General features: G+C 41.5%; 2 protein-coding genes across 4 annotated transcripts; one reads left to right on the plus strand and one right to left on the minus strand.

Annotated features, from left to right (window-relative positions):
• The first annotated feature begins 5,665 nt into the window (after positions 1–5,665).
• slc35g2a (solute carrier family 35 member G2a) lies at positions 5,666–11,191 on the plus strand. 3 transcript variants are annotated; one of them, XM_034195224.1, is made up of 3 exons: positions 5,666–5,748; positions 9,515–10,945; positions 11,052–11,191. In XM_034195224.1, the coding sequence occupies exon 2, from the start codon at positions 9,530–9,532 to the stop codon at positions 10,889–10,891; it is 1,362 nt and encodes a 453-aa protein (XP_034051115.1). In that variant the 5' UTR covers positions 5,666–5,748; positions 9,515–9,529; the 3' UTR covers positions 10,892–10,945; positions 11,052–11,191. The 3 variants fall into 3 exon arrangements, with proteins under 3 accessions (XP_034051115.1, XP_034051116.1, XP_034051114.1); XM_034195225.1 differs by lacking the exon at positions 5,666–5,748 and adding an exon at positions 6,013–6,089; XM_034195223.1 differs by lacking the exon at positions 5,666–5,748 and adding an exon at positions 7,396–7,508.
• Positions 11,192–15,409: 4,218 nt separating this feature from the next.
• Positions 15,410–20,306, minus strand: LOC117531900 (pentraxin-related protein PTX3-like). The gene is made up of 2 exons (XM_034195090.1): positions 20,071–20,306; positions 15,410–17,563 (listed from the first exon to the last, which is right to left on the minus strand). The coding sequence occupies exons 1-2, from the start codon at positions 20,201–20,203 to the stop codon at positions 16,995–16,997; spliced, it is 702 nt and encodes a 233-aa protein (XP_034050981.1). The 5' UTR covers positions 20,204–20,306; the 3' UTR covers positions 15,410–16,994.
• Between the last annotated feature and the right edge of the window lie 286 nt (positions 20,307–20,592).

Raw genomic sequence — 20,592 nt, forward strand, 5'->3', positions numbered from 1 at the left:
TGTAATTTTTTATTGTAGGTGCTCTTCAGCTGTGAGAGACAGAATCTGAAAACAAAATAAAAATCAGAAAATCACACTGTATCATTTTTAAATAATTAATTTGCATTTTATTGCATGAAATAAATATTTGATCACCTACCAACCAGCAAGAATTTTGGCTCTCACAGACCTGTTAGTTTTCTTTAAAAAGTCCTCCTATTCTGCACTCTTTACCTGTATTAATTGCACCTGTTTGAACTTATACCTGTATAAAAAGCATCTGTCCACACACTCAATCACATTCCAACCTGTCCACCATGGCCAAAACCAAAGAGCTGTCAGAGGACACCAGGGACAAAATTGTAGACCTGGGAAAACTTGCAAAATTGACAGTGGCTTAAATATTTATTAGCCTCACTGTGCATACATGTGATTTCTTAGTTGTTTTATTTTTAATAAATTTGCAAAAAAAAAAAAAAAATTGCAAAAAAACCAAAAACTTTTCACATTGTCATTATGGGGTATTGTGTTTAGAATTTTGAGGAAAAAAATGAATTTCATCCATTTTGGAATAAGGCTGTAACATAAAATGTGGAAAAAGTGAAACGTGGTGAATAATTTCCGGGTTCACTGTATATAGTAAAAACACAATGAGACCTAATTGAAAATGTATTCTCTGAGAATGTGCCACACTCAAACAACACTGAATGAACTGGATCCAGTCAACAGAGACTAACATAACAGATAAAGTTGCAGCAGATAGCAAAAGAGTGATAAAGCCAAATTTAGTACAATGCTTATTGACTTTTTCCCTTTTTGCTGCCACTCTGCTCTTCACGATGTTCTATAATTCATCCCAATGAGGTGGAGCGAAAGAAGCAAACACTGAAGAAGCCTCTTGATTCTGACACAGTTGTGCTTATATTCCTGAAAAAAGTCTATCCACCCCTCTCCATCTTCCTCTCCAGTATTTCTTACTGACTTTCCTTCTTCCTTGCTCTCTTTGTCCCTGTTGTCAGTTCAGGTCTGCTTCTCGTAGCATGTTCTTATCACAGCAAGTCACCAACTGCTCCCTGCTGGCAGCTCCTTTGAATCTCGATAGGAACGGACTCCCAGAACCAGGCTGCAGAGGAGCTGATGGGATTTATCAGTGCCCTTAAACAGCTAAACCCTATGTGCTCTTATTTGCTGTCACCATGGAAACCTGAGACATTCCGCTCCTTCCTCAGAGAAATAACCCAAAGGATGTGCATGATGAAGGACAGAAAGATAGAAAGAAAAGTAAAAATTGTATTTTTTGGCTCCGTATATTGTTAAAATTGTTCATAACTGTTCATCAGCCAAACATATTTGTTGCCATACATCCTGATTAAAAGCTTTCAAACTCAATTTTCCTCCATTGCACATATTCTATTTTATCAAACAGTATGTCAGGTCTTGGAGCATGCTGCTGCACATCACCACATCCACCACACTAAAAAACCATCTTGGTTCCTGAATGACGTTCACCCAGACAACAGAGCCACTCCCACGTGGGTGTGAAACATGGTCGTCTCCTTGGCCTTTTTCAGTTGCTGGGGTCCTCACTTACGTGTTGGATCATGCCCAGAGAAAGGCACCACATGGCCAAAATATGATAGCTGATGCTCCTTCACAATGCAAATGAGACTCCTCATCTAAATCGCCTTAAGTAACCATTTGTTTGACACAAAGTCATCAGAATCCTCCAAAGAGATAGAGTACCAAAAACATCTAGTCACTGGTTAGCATCCAAATCTTGCAATCATGCATTAAGACATGAAGCACAAGAAGCCTAAAGACTTGGCTCTCCAAGCTCCTCCCAGGCATCTCTCGATGTCAAATACCAAAGACAGAGAGACATGAATGTCACTGCAGAAACACAATGTCTCCACAAGTTGAACACTTACACAGCATATAGATGCACTTCTGACGATGGAGTCCAGGAAATCCTTGAAAGCCTGGATTCCACAAAGATCACAGCATCATCTCTGAAGTCAAGGTCAGCAAACCTTTCCACCATCGACAAAGGCATCTAAGCCACTGATTTCCACAATCCAACTAAACATTAAACAGCATAGGAACCAGAACACATGCCTGCTGAACACCAGATTTCACGTTTTTGCTTGAGACTTGGAAAGCATGCAGTGAACTGTGTCCTACAAAATATAAAAATGGAGGCCCTGTATGGTTACACACCACTTTAAATTTCCAAGTGTTAGGAATTCTTTACAAGCACTAATTTTGGAATGACTGTATATTTGTGCATGAAGAAACCTAACATTTAATTAGTGAAGTCGATTCATGGTATAATTAATAATTTGTTTTCCTGCTCATATGCTACATGGTAATAGTAATATACTGCTATTGACCATGCATATTGTATAATTTCAAAGTGGCAGCCACATAGTGTAGCAGGGCTTCTTATTAAAAAGCCCAGGACCATCCAACCGACTTGCAACTGCACAGCCGGCTCCCACTGGCAAAGGTTAATACCACTAAACACAGAGTGGAACACACAAGTGTTTAGCTGGCAAAATGTCAAAGCAATTACTGTCAGGTTATTGAATCATGAAGGTGTGCAATCTTGTTTTTATGACTCAAACAGTGACTGCGAAACAAATCTTGTGGAACAGAACCAGCTTTCACAGACTCCAAGTGCAGAATGGTTTAATTTAGACAGAACGCAAGGGCAATACAAAGAGTCATCAGCCAAAAAAAAGGCAAAAAGGAGAAGAAGAAGCAGACATGGGCAAAGCAGACACAAAAATCCATAAAATGTCAAGCAAGAGTAGTACAGCAGAAATAATGTTCACAGTAAAAAACATCCTGACAAATGCAAAAACCAGGTTTGATCAACAACTGGTAGGTGATTTGAGTGCCCTGGGGAAGGGGACTGGGGAGCAGAGTGGACTGTGGAATCGAAATCCTTTAAACCAGTGGTCCCCAAATATCATCATGTGACCCATTTCCATCTCTCTCTTCTCTGCCACAAGCTGATTAGTTCATTCAGGTAGCCAATCAAGTACTAACAGACAGCTGAATGAGCTAATCAGCTTGCAGCAGAGCAGAGAGAGATGGACCTTTGGACCCCCAAAACACCCTTCTTGGTGAGTGGCTCCAAACACACAAGCATGCCGACGAGGTGGGCGTCATCCTTCAAAGTAGCTTCAAGGATGTCTACAGATAGCACACAGGACTGTCCCTTCAATCCGCAAACCTACCAGTCCGCCAGGTACTGGAATTGGCGGCATCAATAGATCTGAAGATATTGCCGTATTTAATGATTCAGGAGCTGTTTGGCGACTGTCCTGGAAAAGATAACCAGAAGAAACATTTAATTAGATTCTTATGTAAGTCCCTTCGGCTGCTCCCTTGTTTGCACTCTGGGTCGCCACAGCAAATCCAAGGTGGATCTGCATGTTGAATTGGCACAGGTTTTACGCCGGATGCCCTTCCTGACGCAACTCCACATTACATTGAGAAATGTGGCAGGGGTGGGATTTGAACCAGGAACCTTCTGCACTGAAACCAAGTGCATTAACCACTTGGCCACCACCCCCTATTTAACTAGATTCTTATCCGGTCACAAAAAGGCATGTCAGAATCCTAACTCTGTGTAATACCATGCCCTTCTAGAATGCCAAAACTCCCAAGCACACAGTCATGATAGTTTCATCCAGCTGAGCGGCAGAGGGTGGTCCAGGCAATGGGATTTGACAGCACACTTTTGAAAATTGATATATGATAACCAGAGTGGTGATATTACTGTCTGTGGTAGACAAGTTTGTAATAAGAATCCATGTTGATATGAAATAAATTTACAATGAACTGGAACTTGTTCCAAGTATATTCTCCATCTCATTTAGTCAATCAAGTTATATGGGACCATTGGCATAACTAGATTATGTAAATATAGCAATTCAGTTTTTGAGCCAGAACACCGCTGACAAATGCCAGAATTCTCTTGGAAGAAGTCAGAGACTCTGCTCCCCAGTCTGGACAGCACTCACGGTACTTATGTACAGGCCGGCCGTGATGTCCACCAAGTTGTTGGGGATCTCATAAAGAGCAGTCTGGTCAATGGAATACAACCCTTTGAGAGAAAAAAAAACAAACAAAAAACAAAGGCTGCAAAGAACCACTGCTGATATTCACTCTTGTGTTCAATGAGTACTCTCAGAAGATGTAGCACAGCTAAGGGAGAACTTTATAAAATTATTTAACATAACATGTCCAACATTTGTTAAAAATGAGATTTATGGCAAATGATGCAAGTATCAAAGGTGTGTAGCACACTCAGAGATTTGATTGCGAACACTATAACGTGATTGGAAGTGTAAAAATAAAGTGAACTCATCTTTTACTTACTTACTTATGTAGAATTAGTTCCTCCAACTCCTATTGGAATACTGATTTCTTGCTCCATCACTATGACTTTTGCATCAGTCTTTCCCTCTTTCTTTTACTACCTTCTGTCACCATTGCAAAGATGCTTTGGGATGTCACTCATCTGTCATCGTAAGGATGTGTCCCTGCATCTTAGAAGTCTGTGTTCTTGGACAGTTAGGCTGAGTGGTCTTTGGGTTGTTCTTTGGAGAGGACTTGTTCTTTAGTTATCCTGTCTCCCCATGCCACACCTGGATTTTTCGAGAGACATCTCTGATGAAACATGTCAAGCCTGCCAGCAGTTTTCTCTCTCTCATTTACCACATTTCCCCAACATATATTGTGCAAGTGGTATGACAAGATAACTATCGAATACAGTTTTACTTTTGAGGCTAATGTGCTTGGATGCCCAGGTTTTCTGCAGTCTTTGGAAAACACTGTTTGCCTGTTGAGATCTACCCGAGTATGTGAAACTTGACGCTTCTTCCATGAGTTGATGGTTGATTGACATATTGCTTGGATGGTCTAGTGGTTAAGCGTTGGGCTTAAGACCAGAGGATCCTCGGTTCAAATCCCAGCCTGACCAGAAAATCACTAAGGGCCCTTATAGGTCCTTAATTCCCAAGTTGCTCCTGGTGTGCAGTGAGCGCCTTGCATGGCAGCACCCTGACATTGGTGTGTGAATGGGTGAATGTGAGGCATAATTATAAAATGCTTTGAGCATCTGATGCAGATGGAAAAGCTCTCTACATAAATGCAGTCCATTTATGGTCTTCTTTGACTGACATCACTTTGGTCTTTGCCACTAACCCTCAGGTTATTGCCTGAACTAATCCTTCAAGATCCAGTTAAACAGTTGATTGTGAGAAATAATTAGTTTTATAGAGAACTTGTTTTTCATTTGAAAGATTTATCACCTGCGAAAGCATCTTTTCTTGTATATTTTTAAAATACACATAAACCTTCTCTTCAAACTCAACCCAAAAACCTTCATCCATTATTCAAACAGCTTTCTCTCACACACAATGCGGTGTGATAACCAACGAGTGAGGGCGCGCTGGTGTTTGGTGGATTTTACGCATGCTCAGACACCCTCCTCCTCCTCCTCCCTTTGTTTTTGGTGGACCATCTTCATCAGTACTTGGAGCGATGGACCAGAAGAATCACAGATTTCCTTCCTCATTTTGAAATAAGCGGAGGTTGAGGCACCTTTGAGGAGCAAAAAAGAAAAAAAAAAAAGAAGAAGAAGAATAAAAAGGAGAGGAGCGAGTGGCCAAAAAGATGTGACGGGAGGATTGATCTGTTTCCACATGGACTGAGGCTGAGAGAGGGGGAAGTTCTCACTGGTTTCCCGGAAAGCAGGTCAGTTGAGAAGAGATTTAACGATCGCACCACATTAATTAAAGAAAAGTCCCCCAGTTTATTCATTTGGGAACGCGCGAACCGCTTTGTGCCAAAAGGCGGGCGCAGCGCGCAAACGAGTGCGCGCCTTTGCCTCCATTCAAGAATTCGTCATGCACGGCGTGGGTCACGGGTCGGACTGTCATTGTAAGACACGACATGACGATGACTTCTACGCGATGTCTGTGGAGTTTTGACACAGGGCGGAACCTCACAGTGCGTTCGGGCGGATGTGAGCCCGGGTGGCGCGCCGGTGGGAATCGAACTATAAACCCTGCTGCGGTGTGGGTGTGAGACGTTAGGTGTTGGAACAGATGCAAGGATACACACGAGATATTCGTGCGTGGTGAGTTCCATCAGCAGAACACCTTGAGGGGAGACACATAGGCTTGATCTTTATTTATTCTGTGCATGCAATATTCATCCTGCAGGCTGACACATGAATAATACATTCAGCATCTTCACTATGAACACACCAGCGGTCAGAAAACTGATCCGATTAATAGTGCATGTTAAAGATCTAAATATGGTACAGCTTTTAAAGGCATCAAAACAAGGACTATGCTTCTTTTCCTTTTTTGCACCAGATTTACTGTAAAGACAGTTTTCTCCTGATCACATGGGGCTGAATTGCTGCCAAGATCACAATGTGCAGGTTTTTGTTTTTGTTTTTTTGTCTGTCTGGGCTTATTATATTATCTTGTAAGGTGTGAAATGGGCTTTTCAGACTAACAGCAGAGCTTGCAGCAGTAGCAGCAGCAGCATTGCAGAGGCTGCATCATCCACAAGAGAAGATTACACACTGAGAAAATCCAGACAGGAACATCCTGATCTCTGTGTGGAGCAGCAGATGGAACCTTCAGGAAGAGTGTCTCAAATGTCATCCTCATGCCCTTATTTGTGCAGTGACCCGATGACATCTAACATTTAAAAGAAAGTCACAGTTCATCAGGTATTTGAACTGACATGTTTCACCTTCTCCTTATGTCAGAGGTTTGAGGCAGAGGAACATTTTTATTTATTTATTTTTTCATTTTCAAGTGTAGGTTAACCTCAAGGTTAATGTGAAATGATTCTGAAGTTATAAAGCGGCACCTGACTCCTAGCTGGAATATTTGATTTAAAGAGGGCGATTGCAAATGATGCGATCTCCATTTGTGGGGAGGTCAAAGGTCAATTATGCAGCCACTAATCCAAATTCATCACTCCTAGTGCTGAGAATGTGAGAAACAGCCATACGCTGCCAAAAATGGCAGCTTCCAAAAAGGTTCTGCTCCACTCTGCAGTCAGGACAATAGACTAGAAAAAAATCCTCAGTGCTGCTTTTACACTCTGATTTGACATTGCGTGTTTTGTTATGCATCTTCCTTTTGTTTAACAAATTCTTGGATTTAAAAGTGCAAATTGCATCTTGGATTCGCAGCAGTTATGAAGCAATTAAGAGAGTTGTTACTGTGGCAAGCACCATATGCCCCTGTGAGTATACAGATGATGTTGCCCAGAGAAATAAATGTTGCACACGGCGGTAATGCAGCAGTGTGTTTGCACTACAGCACCTGCATGGCCATATTGCTATGCTGCAGAGAGCTGTAACGATGTCGGTTAGCAGGTAGTCATCCGTGGAGCGCGACCTTGAAGAGAAACATTACAGAGATGGGGAAATGGTGTGAAATTAAAACAGCAGTCAGAGGTGGCATAGAGGAGGAAGATTAATAGTCATGGTGAGGATTTTTTTTTTTTTCCTTTTTTCATTTTACTGCCTGACATATAATTAAAAGTGGACATTTTTAAAGCAGAGGCCTTTTATTTTGGGTGAGTGAGGTTGCACCCATGGTCAGCTAGATGTCAAAATATGAAGTAATGATTCTTTCACTTTGAAACACTGAATCAGTTTCTGATGCTGTTGTTTCATGTTCGTGTTATTACCTCCGTCAATGAAGTTGGAGGAGGTTATGTTCTCGCCCCTGTTTGTTTGTGAACAGCCCACAGTTTTTCATTTATCATTATGAAACTTTTACTGAAGATTCATATCCTGATAGTCAAGAACTGAATCAGTTTTCAAGGTCGTAGGTCAAAGGGCAAAGTCAGAAAAAATGTTGGAAAATTGGAAAAACGCCCTGTATTTAATATTAAACTTTAGTGTTTGAAACATTTTCACAACACTCAAGCAAGCATTTATTTGCTGTTCCAAATGTTTCAAAAGAGTGAATAATTTGAATCAGGAATCGGTAAAGATTACTTAATTGACTGCTCAAATTTTCTTGTAAAGTAAATCACTTTGTCTTCACAAAATGATTTACTTTGTTTCTTTAATTTCCAACATTTTGATACAAAGATTCATTTTCTGAAGCAGTTGTTTAGTGTTTTGAAGCAGTTTTTTTTTTTTTTTTTTTTTTTTTTGCAGGATTTTTTTAATATTTTATTTTATTTTAATTCCGTCCTTGAAACATTCCAACAATCATTTTCAGAAGCAAAAATATTATTTAGTGAATCTTTTTCACATTGTGAAGCTGTTGGTTCATTTAGCTTCAAGCATTTTAAAATAAAGAAATGTCTGACATAATTGTTTTTAGTGCCTGTGTATGTACAGTATGTGTGTGTGTGTGTGTGTGTGTGTCTGTCTGTCTGTCTGTTTGTGTTTCCGTACTTGACAATACCTGCAATGGAGTGTAACTGATGAACTGATCGACAGAAATTCATGACTGGGTCACTAGTCCAATTGATATTTTGGTAATAAAATATTTGGTAATAAAATATATAAAATTTATATACATATCTTCCATCCATTTTCTATACCCGCTTACCCCAATTAAGGATCATGTGGGGGATTGGAGCCTATCCCAGCAGTCATAGGGCATGAGGCAGGGTACACCCTGGACAGGACGCCAGTCTTTTGCAAGACTATATTTGAAAAATTTATATATATATATATATATGATTTTTTTTAAATAAATTATTTGATAAAAATGGTTTTGCCCATTTTTGTGGGGCCAAATTTTTCATAATTTATTTTATTTTAAATATAATAATTACAATATGTTAACATTATTCAGAAAACACAAAGAAAAGTAAAGAATGGTAAATGGACTGCATTTATATAGTGCTTTTCCATCTGAATCAGACGATCAAACGCTTTACAATTATGCCTCACATTCACCCCGATGTCAGGGTGCTGCCATACAAAGCGCTCATTACATACCGGGAGCAATAGGGGATTAAGGACCTTACCTAAGGGCCCTTAGTGATGTTCCAGTCAGGCGGGGATTTGAACCGAGGATCTTCTGGTCTCAAGCCCAACACCTTAACCCATCACCTTAATATTTCACGAGTAGTTTAAACCCGTATTCCAAAGGCGAGCAAAAGTCAAACGAACCTTATGTAACTGTCATTTCCACCTTGTACCAGCTGATGTTGTGGGGAAGCGTAAAAGAAGCAGTAAGAGCCATGTCATTATGGTGATGTGTGATGCTGCTAATATGGACATAATGTGAAATTTCAAGACTCAGAAATAACAAACCAGCGGGCAAAGCTGGTGGTCTCTGTGGAACACATGGGGAGATGTGAGTCACTGCTATTTATATCACGGATATTAAAGATATATGAGATATCAAGCAACATCCAAGAGAGAGATGATGGTTGGGTAGGTGGAGGCGAGGGGGGAGTGGATGTGCTGGGGTGTATGAAAAACATATGTGACTCTAACGTTGCTCTTTCTCTTCCCTCACAGGTGTCTAGTTTTAAAATGGAGTCCACTCACCTCCTGGGCAACTCGAAGAAGAGGGTAAAGATCCACCCACAAACAGTCACAGCCAAATATGCCACACGCACCCCTTACTCCCCTCAGCCTGGAGTACACACGCACTTCCCCCAGCCCGGAGACGAAGGCTATGATGAGGCTCCGTCTTTTGAGGACTTTGGTTCTTTCCTGGAGGAGACGTCTGACAAAAAACAGTTGACGGAAAGCAAGAAGTGGCCTCTGACGCTGTTCGGCTCCACAGATAAAGATAAGGAGATGCCCAGCAAACCTCAGGCCGCAGGGGGAGGAGATGGAAGTGACGTGGGAGTCCGAGCTGCAAAGGGGTCTGGAAGAGGCGTAGGGGAGCAACTGGCCAGTTTCGGGGAGGCGTCTGTGTCTGCGTCTCGGCTCACCTGGGTGGGACTCCTCTGCGCCGCCGTCGTTCACGGCTGTTTGATCATTCTAACCCGTTTGGCCTCTGAACACTTCGGCCTCTGCCCCTTGTTTCTGCTCTTGGTTCGCTCCATCATCCAGCTCCTCTCTGTGGGTGTACCTCTACAGAGGGGTGAGAACCCTTTTGGCCCAGAGGGTTTTCGTCTACGTCTGCTGTGTTACGGAATAGCCTACTCCCTCTCCCTCTGCTGTACCTACTCTTCCTTAACCTTCATCACACCAGGAATTACTACAACAACCTGGCGCCTGGTGACTACCGCGCTGTCAGCTACTCTGGCCTTCCTGCTCCTGGAGGAAAAGCTGGGATTGGCTGACGGAATCACCATAGCTGCAGGTCTGTGCGGTTTGGGGCTTGTTTTGCTTCCCACAGCAGATGAGAACGAGTCCAATTCACCAACTGACCCAGTGGTGTTCTGGAGGGGTGCATTTGGCTGGTCTCTTTCTGCGCTGGCGGGGTTGTGGATGGCTCTGGCACTGGTCACCTATCGGTCCCTGAAGGAGCGGGTGGGACTCGGCACCGCCCTCTTTACCATAAGCTGGACTGGATGTGTGCTGGCCTCAGGTTCCTTTGCCCTGCTCCAGGAGGCCTGGTCCTGGCCTGTGAGTGTCTCAGCTTGGGGTGTGGTCCTGGGGCTTGTTGCCTGCTCGGTAGCAGCTTTTCTTGGGATGACACATGCCCTCACTCGACTTCACCCAGCTCTGGTCTCCGCGTCTCAAAGCTTGGAGATACCCGTTGCCATGGTGCTGCACCTGGCCATGCTGCCACTTGTGCCCACGGCCCCTGAGGTTGTCGGGAACATAATGGTGGTTCTGAGCGTCGGTTGGCTGGTGGCACTGAAGCTGCTCCCCTCTCGTGGTGGTGGGAGGCACCAGAGGGAGGAATATGAAGAGATTTTGGACTCCCCCATTAAATAGGAACTTTTCCTCATCACACTTACTGTATGTCTCTCAATCTGCACACCCTTGCTTTCAATGTTGGGTAGGATTACTTTGAAAGAATACATTTGGATTACTTGTAATCTGATTACTTTTGGATTACATTTCAAAGTAATCCTACCCAACCTTGCTTGCTTTATGTTACATGTACATAAAAGACTGCTCAGTGTCTATCGAAGAATGATCTATTTTGTATTGTTAGCTTTTTTGGAAAGTGCCAACATTGTGTTGTCTGTTATAGTGACTACGTGATGTGAAATTAAACACTCTGATTAACACACCTTTTATGTAATGCTGATTTTCTTCCTTAGGCGTGTGCTAATATTGGCGCACCTTATAAAATGTACAATAGCAGTGACTTCTACCCAAGACCCAACCTTCAGGACTCAGAAAGGAAACTAATGTCAAATTGATAAATCTTGCAGTTCCTTGAATGGCCATTTAAGCTTGGCTCCAAAAGGGAGTCCCTCCATATAGTCACCTCTGTTAAAATGTCCAACTTTACAGCAGAAATAAATATGTTTACAGCCTGGAACAAACAAATGGTTTTCATGAATAAAGAAAATGATGGAGCGAGAAGGCTGGATGATGTGGAGAACGTAAATCAGGAAGTGCAACTGATTGGTATGGATGAAGTGAGGATAGCTATGAAGATGACGAAGAGTGGAACGGCAGTTGGTCTGAGATTTTAACCACATTGTTTAATAAAATCTTGGAAAGTAAGAGCATGACTGAGGAGTGGAGAAGAAGTGTGCTGGTTCTGACATTTAAGAACGAGAGTGATGGCCATCGCTGCAGTAACTACAGAGACATAAAATTAATTAGCCACAGCATGAAGTTATGTGAAAGACCAGTGGATGCTTGGCTGTGAAAAGAGGTGATCTGTGAGCAGCCATATGGTTTCATGCCAAAAAAAGAGCACTAGAAATGCAATGATTGCACAGAGCGTGCTGACAGAGAACTATAGAGAAGGCCAGAAGGAGTTGAATTGTGTGTTTGTGGATTTTGCGAAAGTTTATGATTGGGTGTAAAGAGAAAGTATTGTATGAGGAAGTATGTGAGGGTGGTGCAGGATATGTACAAGGACAGTATGACAGCAGTGAGATGTGCAATATGAATGACAGATGTATTCGAAGTGGAGGTGAGATTACATCAAGGATCAACTCAGAGCCTTTTCTTGTTTGAAAAGGTGATGGACAGGTTTATGGACAAGATCAGGCAGTTCATGGACTATGATGTTTGTAGATGACATCATGATCTGTAGTGAGAGTAGAGAGCAAGTTGAGTCTAGCTTGGAGAGGTGGAGGTAAGCTCTAGAGAGAGGGGGAATGAAAGTTGGAGCAAGACAGAGTACATGATTGTGTGAGAGAGGGTGTGGTGGAGTGGTGAGGTGGTGAAGGTAAGCGAGTTTAAATACTTAGGGTCACCTGACCAAAGTAATGTAGTAGAGCGGTGAAGAAAAGAGTGCAGGGAAGAGTGGATAGAGAAAGGTGGCAAGAATGATTTGTGAAAGAAGGATATTTGCAAGTGAAAGGGAAGGGTTACACGACAGTAACGAGACCAGCTATGTTGTGCAGCTTCAAGGTGGTGGCACTAACAAAAAGGAGGGAGAGCTGGAAAAGACAGGGCTGAAGATGCTGCAGTTTTCTTTAAGAATGTCAAGGATGGACAGAATTAGGAATGAGAATATTGGAGGGACAGCACAGGTTGGATGATTTGAAGTCAAAGAGAGGTGAGATTGAGATGGTTTGGACATTTGTAGAGGAGAGATGAAGGGTATATAGGGAGAAGGATGCTGAGGATGGAGCCATCTGGCAAGAGGAGAAGAGTGAAGCCAAAGAGGAGGTTTATGGGTATGCTGAGGGAGGACATGCAGGTTGGTTGGTGTAATAGAGGAAGATGCAGATGATAAGGTGAGATGGAGATGGATGATCTGTTGTGGTGACCCCTAGCAGGAGCAGGTAGTTTGGTGACATTAGTTCCATTGATGGTGCAACTGTTACTAAGGCAATGTCCTTTTGATACATTTTGATACCTGCACCCAACTAGCTTAGCTTAGCTTAGCTTGTTTGATAAGTGCGAGATGGGGCCATGTTCTGGCTTCCGTTGTCAACCCCAGTTCACACTGGTCTTGCTCACGCTCCACTTCCTTAGCTATTTACGGGCTGGCCAGGAGGATTTGGTGAGTGACAGAAAGAAGGAGCAGGTGAAGCTAATATAGTGGAGGAAAGAGTAGGACACACAATCAGAAGACCAAAAATGGTGCAAACAGAAAGAGGATGATGGCTTTGGTATACAGATCAGCTGTAAAAGAAGAAGGTGAGGATAAAGGGAGGCTGGTAGCTGCTTATTGATTGGTTATTGATCACATGAGCTGATTTATTACAAAGCACTTGAAGTGAGGAATGACTTATTATGCCTAATACCTACTTTTTAGACAAATACGCACTGCAGTAATGTCTATTATACTCATCAGTACAGTGGCGGCGCCAAGAGGGGGTTAAGCCCTCCAATAATGAGCCAAGCCTCCCTCAGCCCCCCCCCAATAATGTGAATAGTGACTGACATAATTGTGGATCTCAAATGTAGTTTTGCGCTGAGAATGTCTCAATATTGCGTAACTGAGCAAAGTGATGAATGTATGTGTTCGGTGAGCCACCAATGCTGAATCACCCTTCACAAACAGAATTTTCAGTTTGCTAAATAAACATTTATTTGTAAAAACCCACACACAAGTTACATGTCAGAAATTTGTGTTTGTGGATCACAAAGCATGTGCACAAATCAAAGGATATTTGTAAATCACCCTCTGTGATTTACTCCATACTTTAGGTACATTTAGGTATCCTAAATATTTATTACAGTCACTCTTAAAACTTCATTTATGTTTATAATTTTATTACTGGTAAATTTTAAGTGAGGTGTGTGTGCATTGATACCACATTTTAGAGAAGCATGGGTGACTAAAACATATACCTTGGTATTTATAAAGCAATTTACTATATATTGTTCATTTCAACGACATTTTGTGGAGCCCCCCCAACATAAAAATTTCCTGGTGCCGCCAGGGCATCAGTAGCCTCAAGATTGCCATCCTTCTCTGCTGTCTTGTTGCTCTGAAAAAGCTGCACTCTGCTGATATTCAAATATCAAATATTACACAGACGGCGAGCCCACAGAGCAGAGTACATGTATACACACTGGGTAACGTAGTCTGTCTTGCTTACTGCTCTGCATCTTGTTCCCTGTAATTCTCAGGACAAGCAATGTGGGATTAATCCAAAATTTCCATAAACCTACTGCATTTTCAGATGTAAAATTTTGAATTCTAATATTTACAGATGAGCACCAGTGAACCTCCTATTTGGAGCAATGTTGGTCTCTATTAACATGTAAAATATACTCAACAAAAATATAAACGCAACACTTTTGGTTTTGCTCCCATTTTGTATGAGATGAACTCAAAGATCTAAAACTTTTTCCACATACACACTATCACCATTTCCCTCAAATATTGTTCACAAACCAGTCTAAATCTGTGATAGTGAGCACTTCTCCTTTGCTGAGATAATCCATCCCACCTCACAGGTGTGCCATATCAAGATGCTGATTCGACACCATGATTAGTGCACAGGTGTGCCTTAGACTGTCCACAATAAAGTTTTCAGCTTATATCCACAAGGTTGTGGATTCAAACACAACCTGAGACCTTTGCATGTAAAAAAAAAAATAAATAAATAAAAAAAATCACACTTTCTTACATTTGAACAGTATCAATAAATTTTATAATGTGCCTATAGTATACGTCTTTTAATGTATCATAAAGTAACAATGTAGGTGTCAGACAGTTAACACCATTAAAGATAATGAAACATTTGGAACCGGTATGAATGCAGGAATAATGTTTAAAACTACTGGAGTTCATTTAACACTGAGGGTTTGGTTGTGCACATTTTTGCTGATATGTGGACTCCTTAAGAAACGAGCCATTTCTGTGCACCTGTTGCTTTAAATGGAAAGGAACTGCTATTTTCCATGCAAATTCACCAAAGGAAGAGGCGCTTCTTTTGTGGGTGTGTCTCACACAGCAAGCAGGAACCCATGTAGCAGCTTTCGTGACATATGACACAGAAAATTAAAATAAACTTTTGAGATGAAACTTTAGTTATAACAGGAGTGCTTCTATTCTTACAAGAATAAAAAATGTGAAATTTTGGGGATGTTTAGAATGAAAGCATAAGAATATTTATCTGTAAAAGGTCAAAAGAGGTCACATTATGCAAAAACTGTTTGCATAATGTGACTCCTTTAAGAAAAAAAAATCTTCAGAACTTCTGTGGAGTTCTGTACCCACCTGCTGATTCATATGAATAGTCCATTTTCAAAAACCTCTCATTAGTGAAAATGTTTTTGTGACATCAACGGGGTGACCTATTTAAAGTTCCCACACTCTTTGTTTTATTTTCTCTCCCTCCTCTCTTTCTCTCATCTGGGACCACGTTATAATGCTCCGACTTTTCAATAACAATCAGAAGGGCACTCATGATGTGAATGCTTCAAGGCCCTACTATCACCTTTAAAATATCTTCCGCTCCAAACCAAATTCCAATTCTTCCACTAGATCTGGACCAGGATTGTGAATCTGGAGGAAAGCAGACCTATGTATGGGCAATCACGGGACTCTAACACTCACTTAGCTGGAACTTTAATCCTAATGTATGACCTTGAATCCTGATCTTTGATTCAAATCATTGTGCTTTGACTTTAATTTCCATCCTGTGCTTTTGAGCATTGATTCTGATTTCTACCCTGTTTTCCCAATCTTTGATCCTGATAGCTGACTTTTGATTGTAATACTTTCAGTGGTTGACCTTTGATTTTGAGTTTTGATTCTGATTGCTGCCCTTTGATCCTGACCTTTTATTGTGGTTGCTGTCATTTGATCCTGATCAAACTTCTTTGATTCTGATCTTTGATCCTGATGGTGACCTTGGATCATGATCCTTTCAGTGGTTGACTTTTGATTTGGTGCTTTGATTGTGATTGGTGCCCTTTGATCCTGACCTTTTATTGTGGTTGCTGTCCTTTGATGACGATAACACATCTTTGATTGTGATGTTTGATCCTGATAGGTGACCTTTGATCGTGATCCTTTCAGTAGTTGGCCTTTGATTTTGAGCTTTGATTCTGATTGGTGCCCTTTGATCCTGACATTTTATTGTGGTTGCTGTTGTTTGATCCTCTTCACATATCTTTGATTCTGATCTTTGATCCTGAGAAGTGACCTTGGATCGTGATCACTTCAGTGGTTGACCTTTAATTTTGAGCTTTCATTCTGGTTGCTGTCCTTTGATCCTGATCACACATTTTTGATTCTGATCTTTGAACGTGACTGCAGAACTAAGACTGCTTTTTCACATTGCAATCGCGTAATCAGGATTGAATTCATCAGAATGGTAGAGCAAAGATCAAATGCAGGATTAGAATCAGGAATCAGCATCAAAGTTAAAAAGCAATAGCAACGGTAGAATCTGGCCCTTAATCTAGATCTGCACCAAAGATTATTGTGTTCTGCTTTGATCACTGAATTAAGTTTGTGTTCCTTTGAAATGTCCTCCTGACAAACACCAGTGTAAACCTCCTTGTCATAAATGTGTGTGGCTGCAAGAAAGTTTGGCGGATTGTGTCATAGCTTTGGTGGACTTCTCTCAAGCCATTAGTACATTGTTTTGTATAATTAAAGCCTTAAAGTAGCAAATGAGAGAGTGAGGCTGAATCAGAATCACCAGCATCTAAATTCTGTGACACTTTCTTTCTGCAGTCATTACCATGGCGACACAAACAGTGAAATAGTGATGTAAAGTCAGGACCAGCTCAGATAATGAGATGATTAACGTGTGGGAGGAGGGAGGAACCCTTTCCACGAGGTTCATTAATAGTTTTCAGTAAAGCCACTGCATTTAAAATCATTTGAGCCAGCCAAAAACAAATGTAACTTTAAGGAATAACATTAAAAATAATAGGTGCAACGCACACTGGAGCCCTCCTCACTTCCTGCTTCTGCTGCTCGGTCCCTCTTAAATTATCCCACTTGTTCTAAGAGGTTGCTCAGCTGCAGATGAACTTTCTGGAGGTCTGCTGCTATAGCAATCAGAGACCGTTTCATTACGGCCATATCCAGGGGTGATGTCACTTCCTGCTCTTCCAGGCCAGATGTGATGTTTGTCATCCCAGAACCGAATGGTGTTCCCAAACCTGCAGATCTTGCTGTTTGTTGGTGTCCCATCCTGGTTTCTGCGCCATGATCACGACCTTCTTCAAATCTCCTGCGCAGGAGCTGGTGTAAAGTGATACTAATTCTCCTCTCCCTCTCTGCTCCCTCCTCTCTAAGCTCCACCAAGGCTTGCTGCAGCCGCAGGTTTGCCTTCTCTGCTTGCTCCTGGCACGCCAGCTTCAAGCTGGAGAGACACTGATGGCAGGTTCCTTTGGCCAGCTTGTCCACCTGGTTCCGGAGAGAGGCTTTTCCTGCACAGCATCTATGTTGAGACTCCAGCAGTATGTTCTGTCTCATGTGGGAATCCTCAAGAGCAATGAAAAGCTTGTCCCAGCGAGACAGATCTGCAGCCTGGCACGGCGTGGCTGAAGGCTCCCCTGTGGAGAACAAGCAGATGGATCCATTAGGTGTGTGCCAAGTAAAATGGTTAACACAAGTGCAACAACAATCTCTTTGTTTGGACAAGTCTTTCAAAGGATCATATGGTTGCGTGCCATCTGCTGCACCGATTTACTAAATAAGTGAGGTGCCAGTGTGCGTATGTACGAAATAACAGGAACTGGAAGGCGGTATTCACCAGCCCAGGTACAGTGCATCCAGAAAGTATTCACAGTGCTTTACCTTTTCCAACTGAGTTAAGGAGGTGACCAAGAACCCGATGGTCACTCTGTCAAAGATCTAGCATTCCTCTGTGGAGAGAGGAGAACCTTCCAGAAGGACAACCATCTCTGCAGCAATCCACCAATCAGGCCTGTATGGTAGAGTGGCCAGATGGAAGCCTCTCCTTACTAAAAGGAACATGGCAGTCCACCTGGAGTTTACCAAAAGGCACCTTAAGGACCATGAGACCATGAAAAGCAAAATTCTCTGGTCTGATGAGACATAAATTATATATGCAAGTATGTTTCAAGTATACTTCTAGTTTACTTTTTATATACTTATCAGTACTATTTTTTGGTAAGGGTCATGTTTGGAGGAAACCAGGGACCATCCCTACAGTGAAGCATGGTGGTGGCAGCATTATGCTGTGGGGATGTTTTTCAGCAGCAGGAACTGGGAGACTAGTCAGGACTGAGGGAACGGTGAATGTAGCAATGTTCAGAGACATCCTGGATGAAAACCTGCTCCAGAGCGCTCTTGACCTCAGAGTGGGGTAAAGGTTCATCAAAGAAGTGGCTTCAGGACAACTCTGTTAATGTCCTTGAGTGGCCCAGTCAGAGCCCAGACCTGAATCCAATTGAACATCTCTGGAGAGAACTGAAATTGGCTGTGCACTTACACTCCCTATCCAACTTGATGGAGCTTGAGATGTGCTGCAAAGAAGAATGGGCACAACTGCCCAAAGATAGGTGAGCCAAGCTTCTTGCCAAAGGTGCATCAACAAAATATTGAGTAAAAGGTGTGAATACTTATGTGCATGTGATTTCTTAGTTTTTCGTTTATAATAAATTTGCAAAAATTTAAAAAAAAAACTTTTTAATGTTGTCATTATGGGGTGTTGTGAGTAGAATTTTCAGGGAAAAAAATTAATTTACTCCATTATGGAATAAGGCCGTAACATAACAAAATGTGGAAAAAGTGAAGTGCTGTGAATACTTTCCGGATGCACTGTAGGTCATGTCAAAGGTGTGCTTCCCCATTTCAGTTCCAGTCATCGTAATCATTACCCTAACCCTTTCATCGTCTGCCATGAGAGAACAGAATATAAACTTTCAACACTAGCAACAATAGAGGCAGCACATGGACGCTACCAATAACCATTAGTCTTACTTGTTGTGCCTTTTCAGTAAGATAATATACGTAAATATACGTGGTGCACCTAAATTAACACCTTGTTAGGCCTTTTCAGATTAGTCCACTTGATGTGAAAGCTGCCGCAGACCGAGATTTACACTCATAAACCAATTTTTGGTCCAAAAAAAAAAAAAAAAAGGTTTAGGTCTGGATCAAATTAAAACATGGTTCAGTTTGCTTGCAGAGAAATGTTATTTATTTATTTTAATTATTTAGCCTTTTTGACCAATTAAAAGAAGTTACAACAAAGTAGGCTGATATCACTCACTTTATTGATTACTCCTAAAACAGAACTGCAAAGACACGCAGAATTATTTGCACAATTCTTCTTTTTTCCTGCCAGCGACAAGACAATTTTCACACAAGGTTATTTATTTGGTGAATTTTAACTAGTTTGGTTTGTAACACATGACGTTTTTACACAGCTGTAACTTGTCTTTGTTCAAATATTCATATATATATATATATATATATATATATATATATATATATATATGAATGAATGAATGTTGACATATGAATAAAGTACAGTTTAAAAAATGACGTAAACATTTAGGTCAGTGATTGTGAAACACTGGGGGCACATTTACTATATGGTTGTGAGACTTGGACTCTAACCACTGATCTAATGTGATGATTGGATGTTTGATGCCTTTGGAGGATTCTTAGGTACAGCAGAGATGACTTTGTGTCAGTCAAACGGTTACTTACGGAGAATATGATGACATTTTGGCCATGTGACGCATGACTCTGTGCCTGATTGTGGTGAAGCATGGCACCAGTGCATGTTTCAAGATCTTACATGATATTTAATTTGTCTGATTACTTATGGCCTCTGAAAATGGAGGCGGTATATGCACTAAAAGCACATCTTGATTGTTTCATTTCAGTTCCATTGTTGCACCATTGTCTAAATACTTATGGACCTGACTGTAGTAAAAAAGTGATTTTGCACAATTTGACTCCATAAATTTGAAAACTTGAGTTTTTGGCTTAATTCAAGCAGAGATGGCAACAATAGAACACATTCTCCATAATACAAACAGTTGGAAATAAAAGCAAGAAAAGGGATTAAATGATTCAAACTTACCATTTTGCTGGTCCTCAGAGATCTTGTTATCGTAGTTTTCTCCATAGTTCTCCTCATATTCAATACCGTTCACACAGAGTGATGCACACACATAAACAAGGCCACACAGCACACACCAAATCCTGAGCATCATGACTGCTGAGAAAAAATATCATCAAAGTGTCTCAGATCTGTTTGTCAGACGGTGTTTTCTGCTAATACATAGTCCAGTCACTCTTTGTCCTTCTGCTCAAACTGTCCTCTTTGAAGCACTGAGCCCACTGTGGTGGTTGCTGACTTTATAAACTCAGCATGAGGGGACATGGGAGGGCAAAGGCAGGGAGCGTGGGCCAGAGGTGGATGTTGCTGTGGAGGCTGGGTGGAGCAGATCAGTATGGGCACTGTGTCATAAAGTGAAATCAAGGGATTATTGCAAGTGGGTGTCACAGGAAAGGTGGGGTGTTTAAAAAACAAAACAAAGGTGGGATGGAAAAAAGGGATGAAGCAGAAACAGGACTGAAAGAGATCAACTGCTTAAAACTA

This window comes from Thalassophryne amazonica, chromosome 19 (assembly GCF_902500255.1).
Source record: "Thalassophryne amazonica chromosome 19, fThaAma1.1, whole genome shotgun sequence".
Classification (NCBI taxonomy): domain Eukaryota; kingdom Metazoa; phylum Chordata; class Actinopteri; order Batrachoidiformes; family Batrachoididae; genus Thalassophryne; species Thalassophryne amazonica.

What these genes read in the sequence shown, in the direction of transcription:
- LOC117531900 (XM_034195090.1), bottom strand. Translation starts at nt 20,203, where the DNA reads ATGATGCTCAGGATTTGGTGTGTGCTGTGTGGCCTTGTTTATGTGTGT. An exon ending in CTCTGAGGACCAGCAAAATG is followed by an intron (nt 17,564 to 20,070) that starts GTAAGTTTGAAT and finishes TGTTCTCCACAG; the next exon opens with GGGAGCCTTCAGCCACGCCG.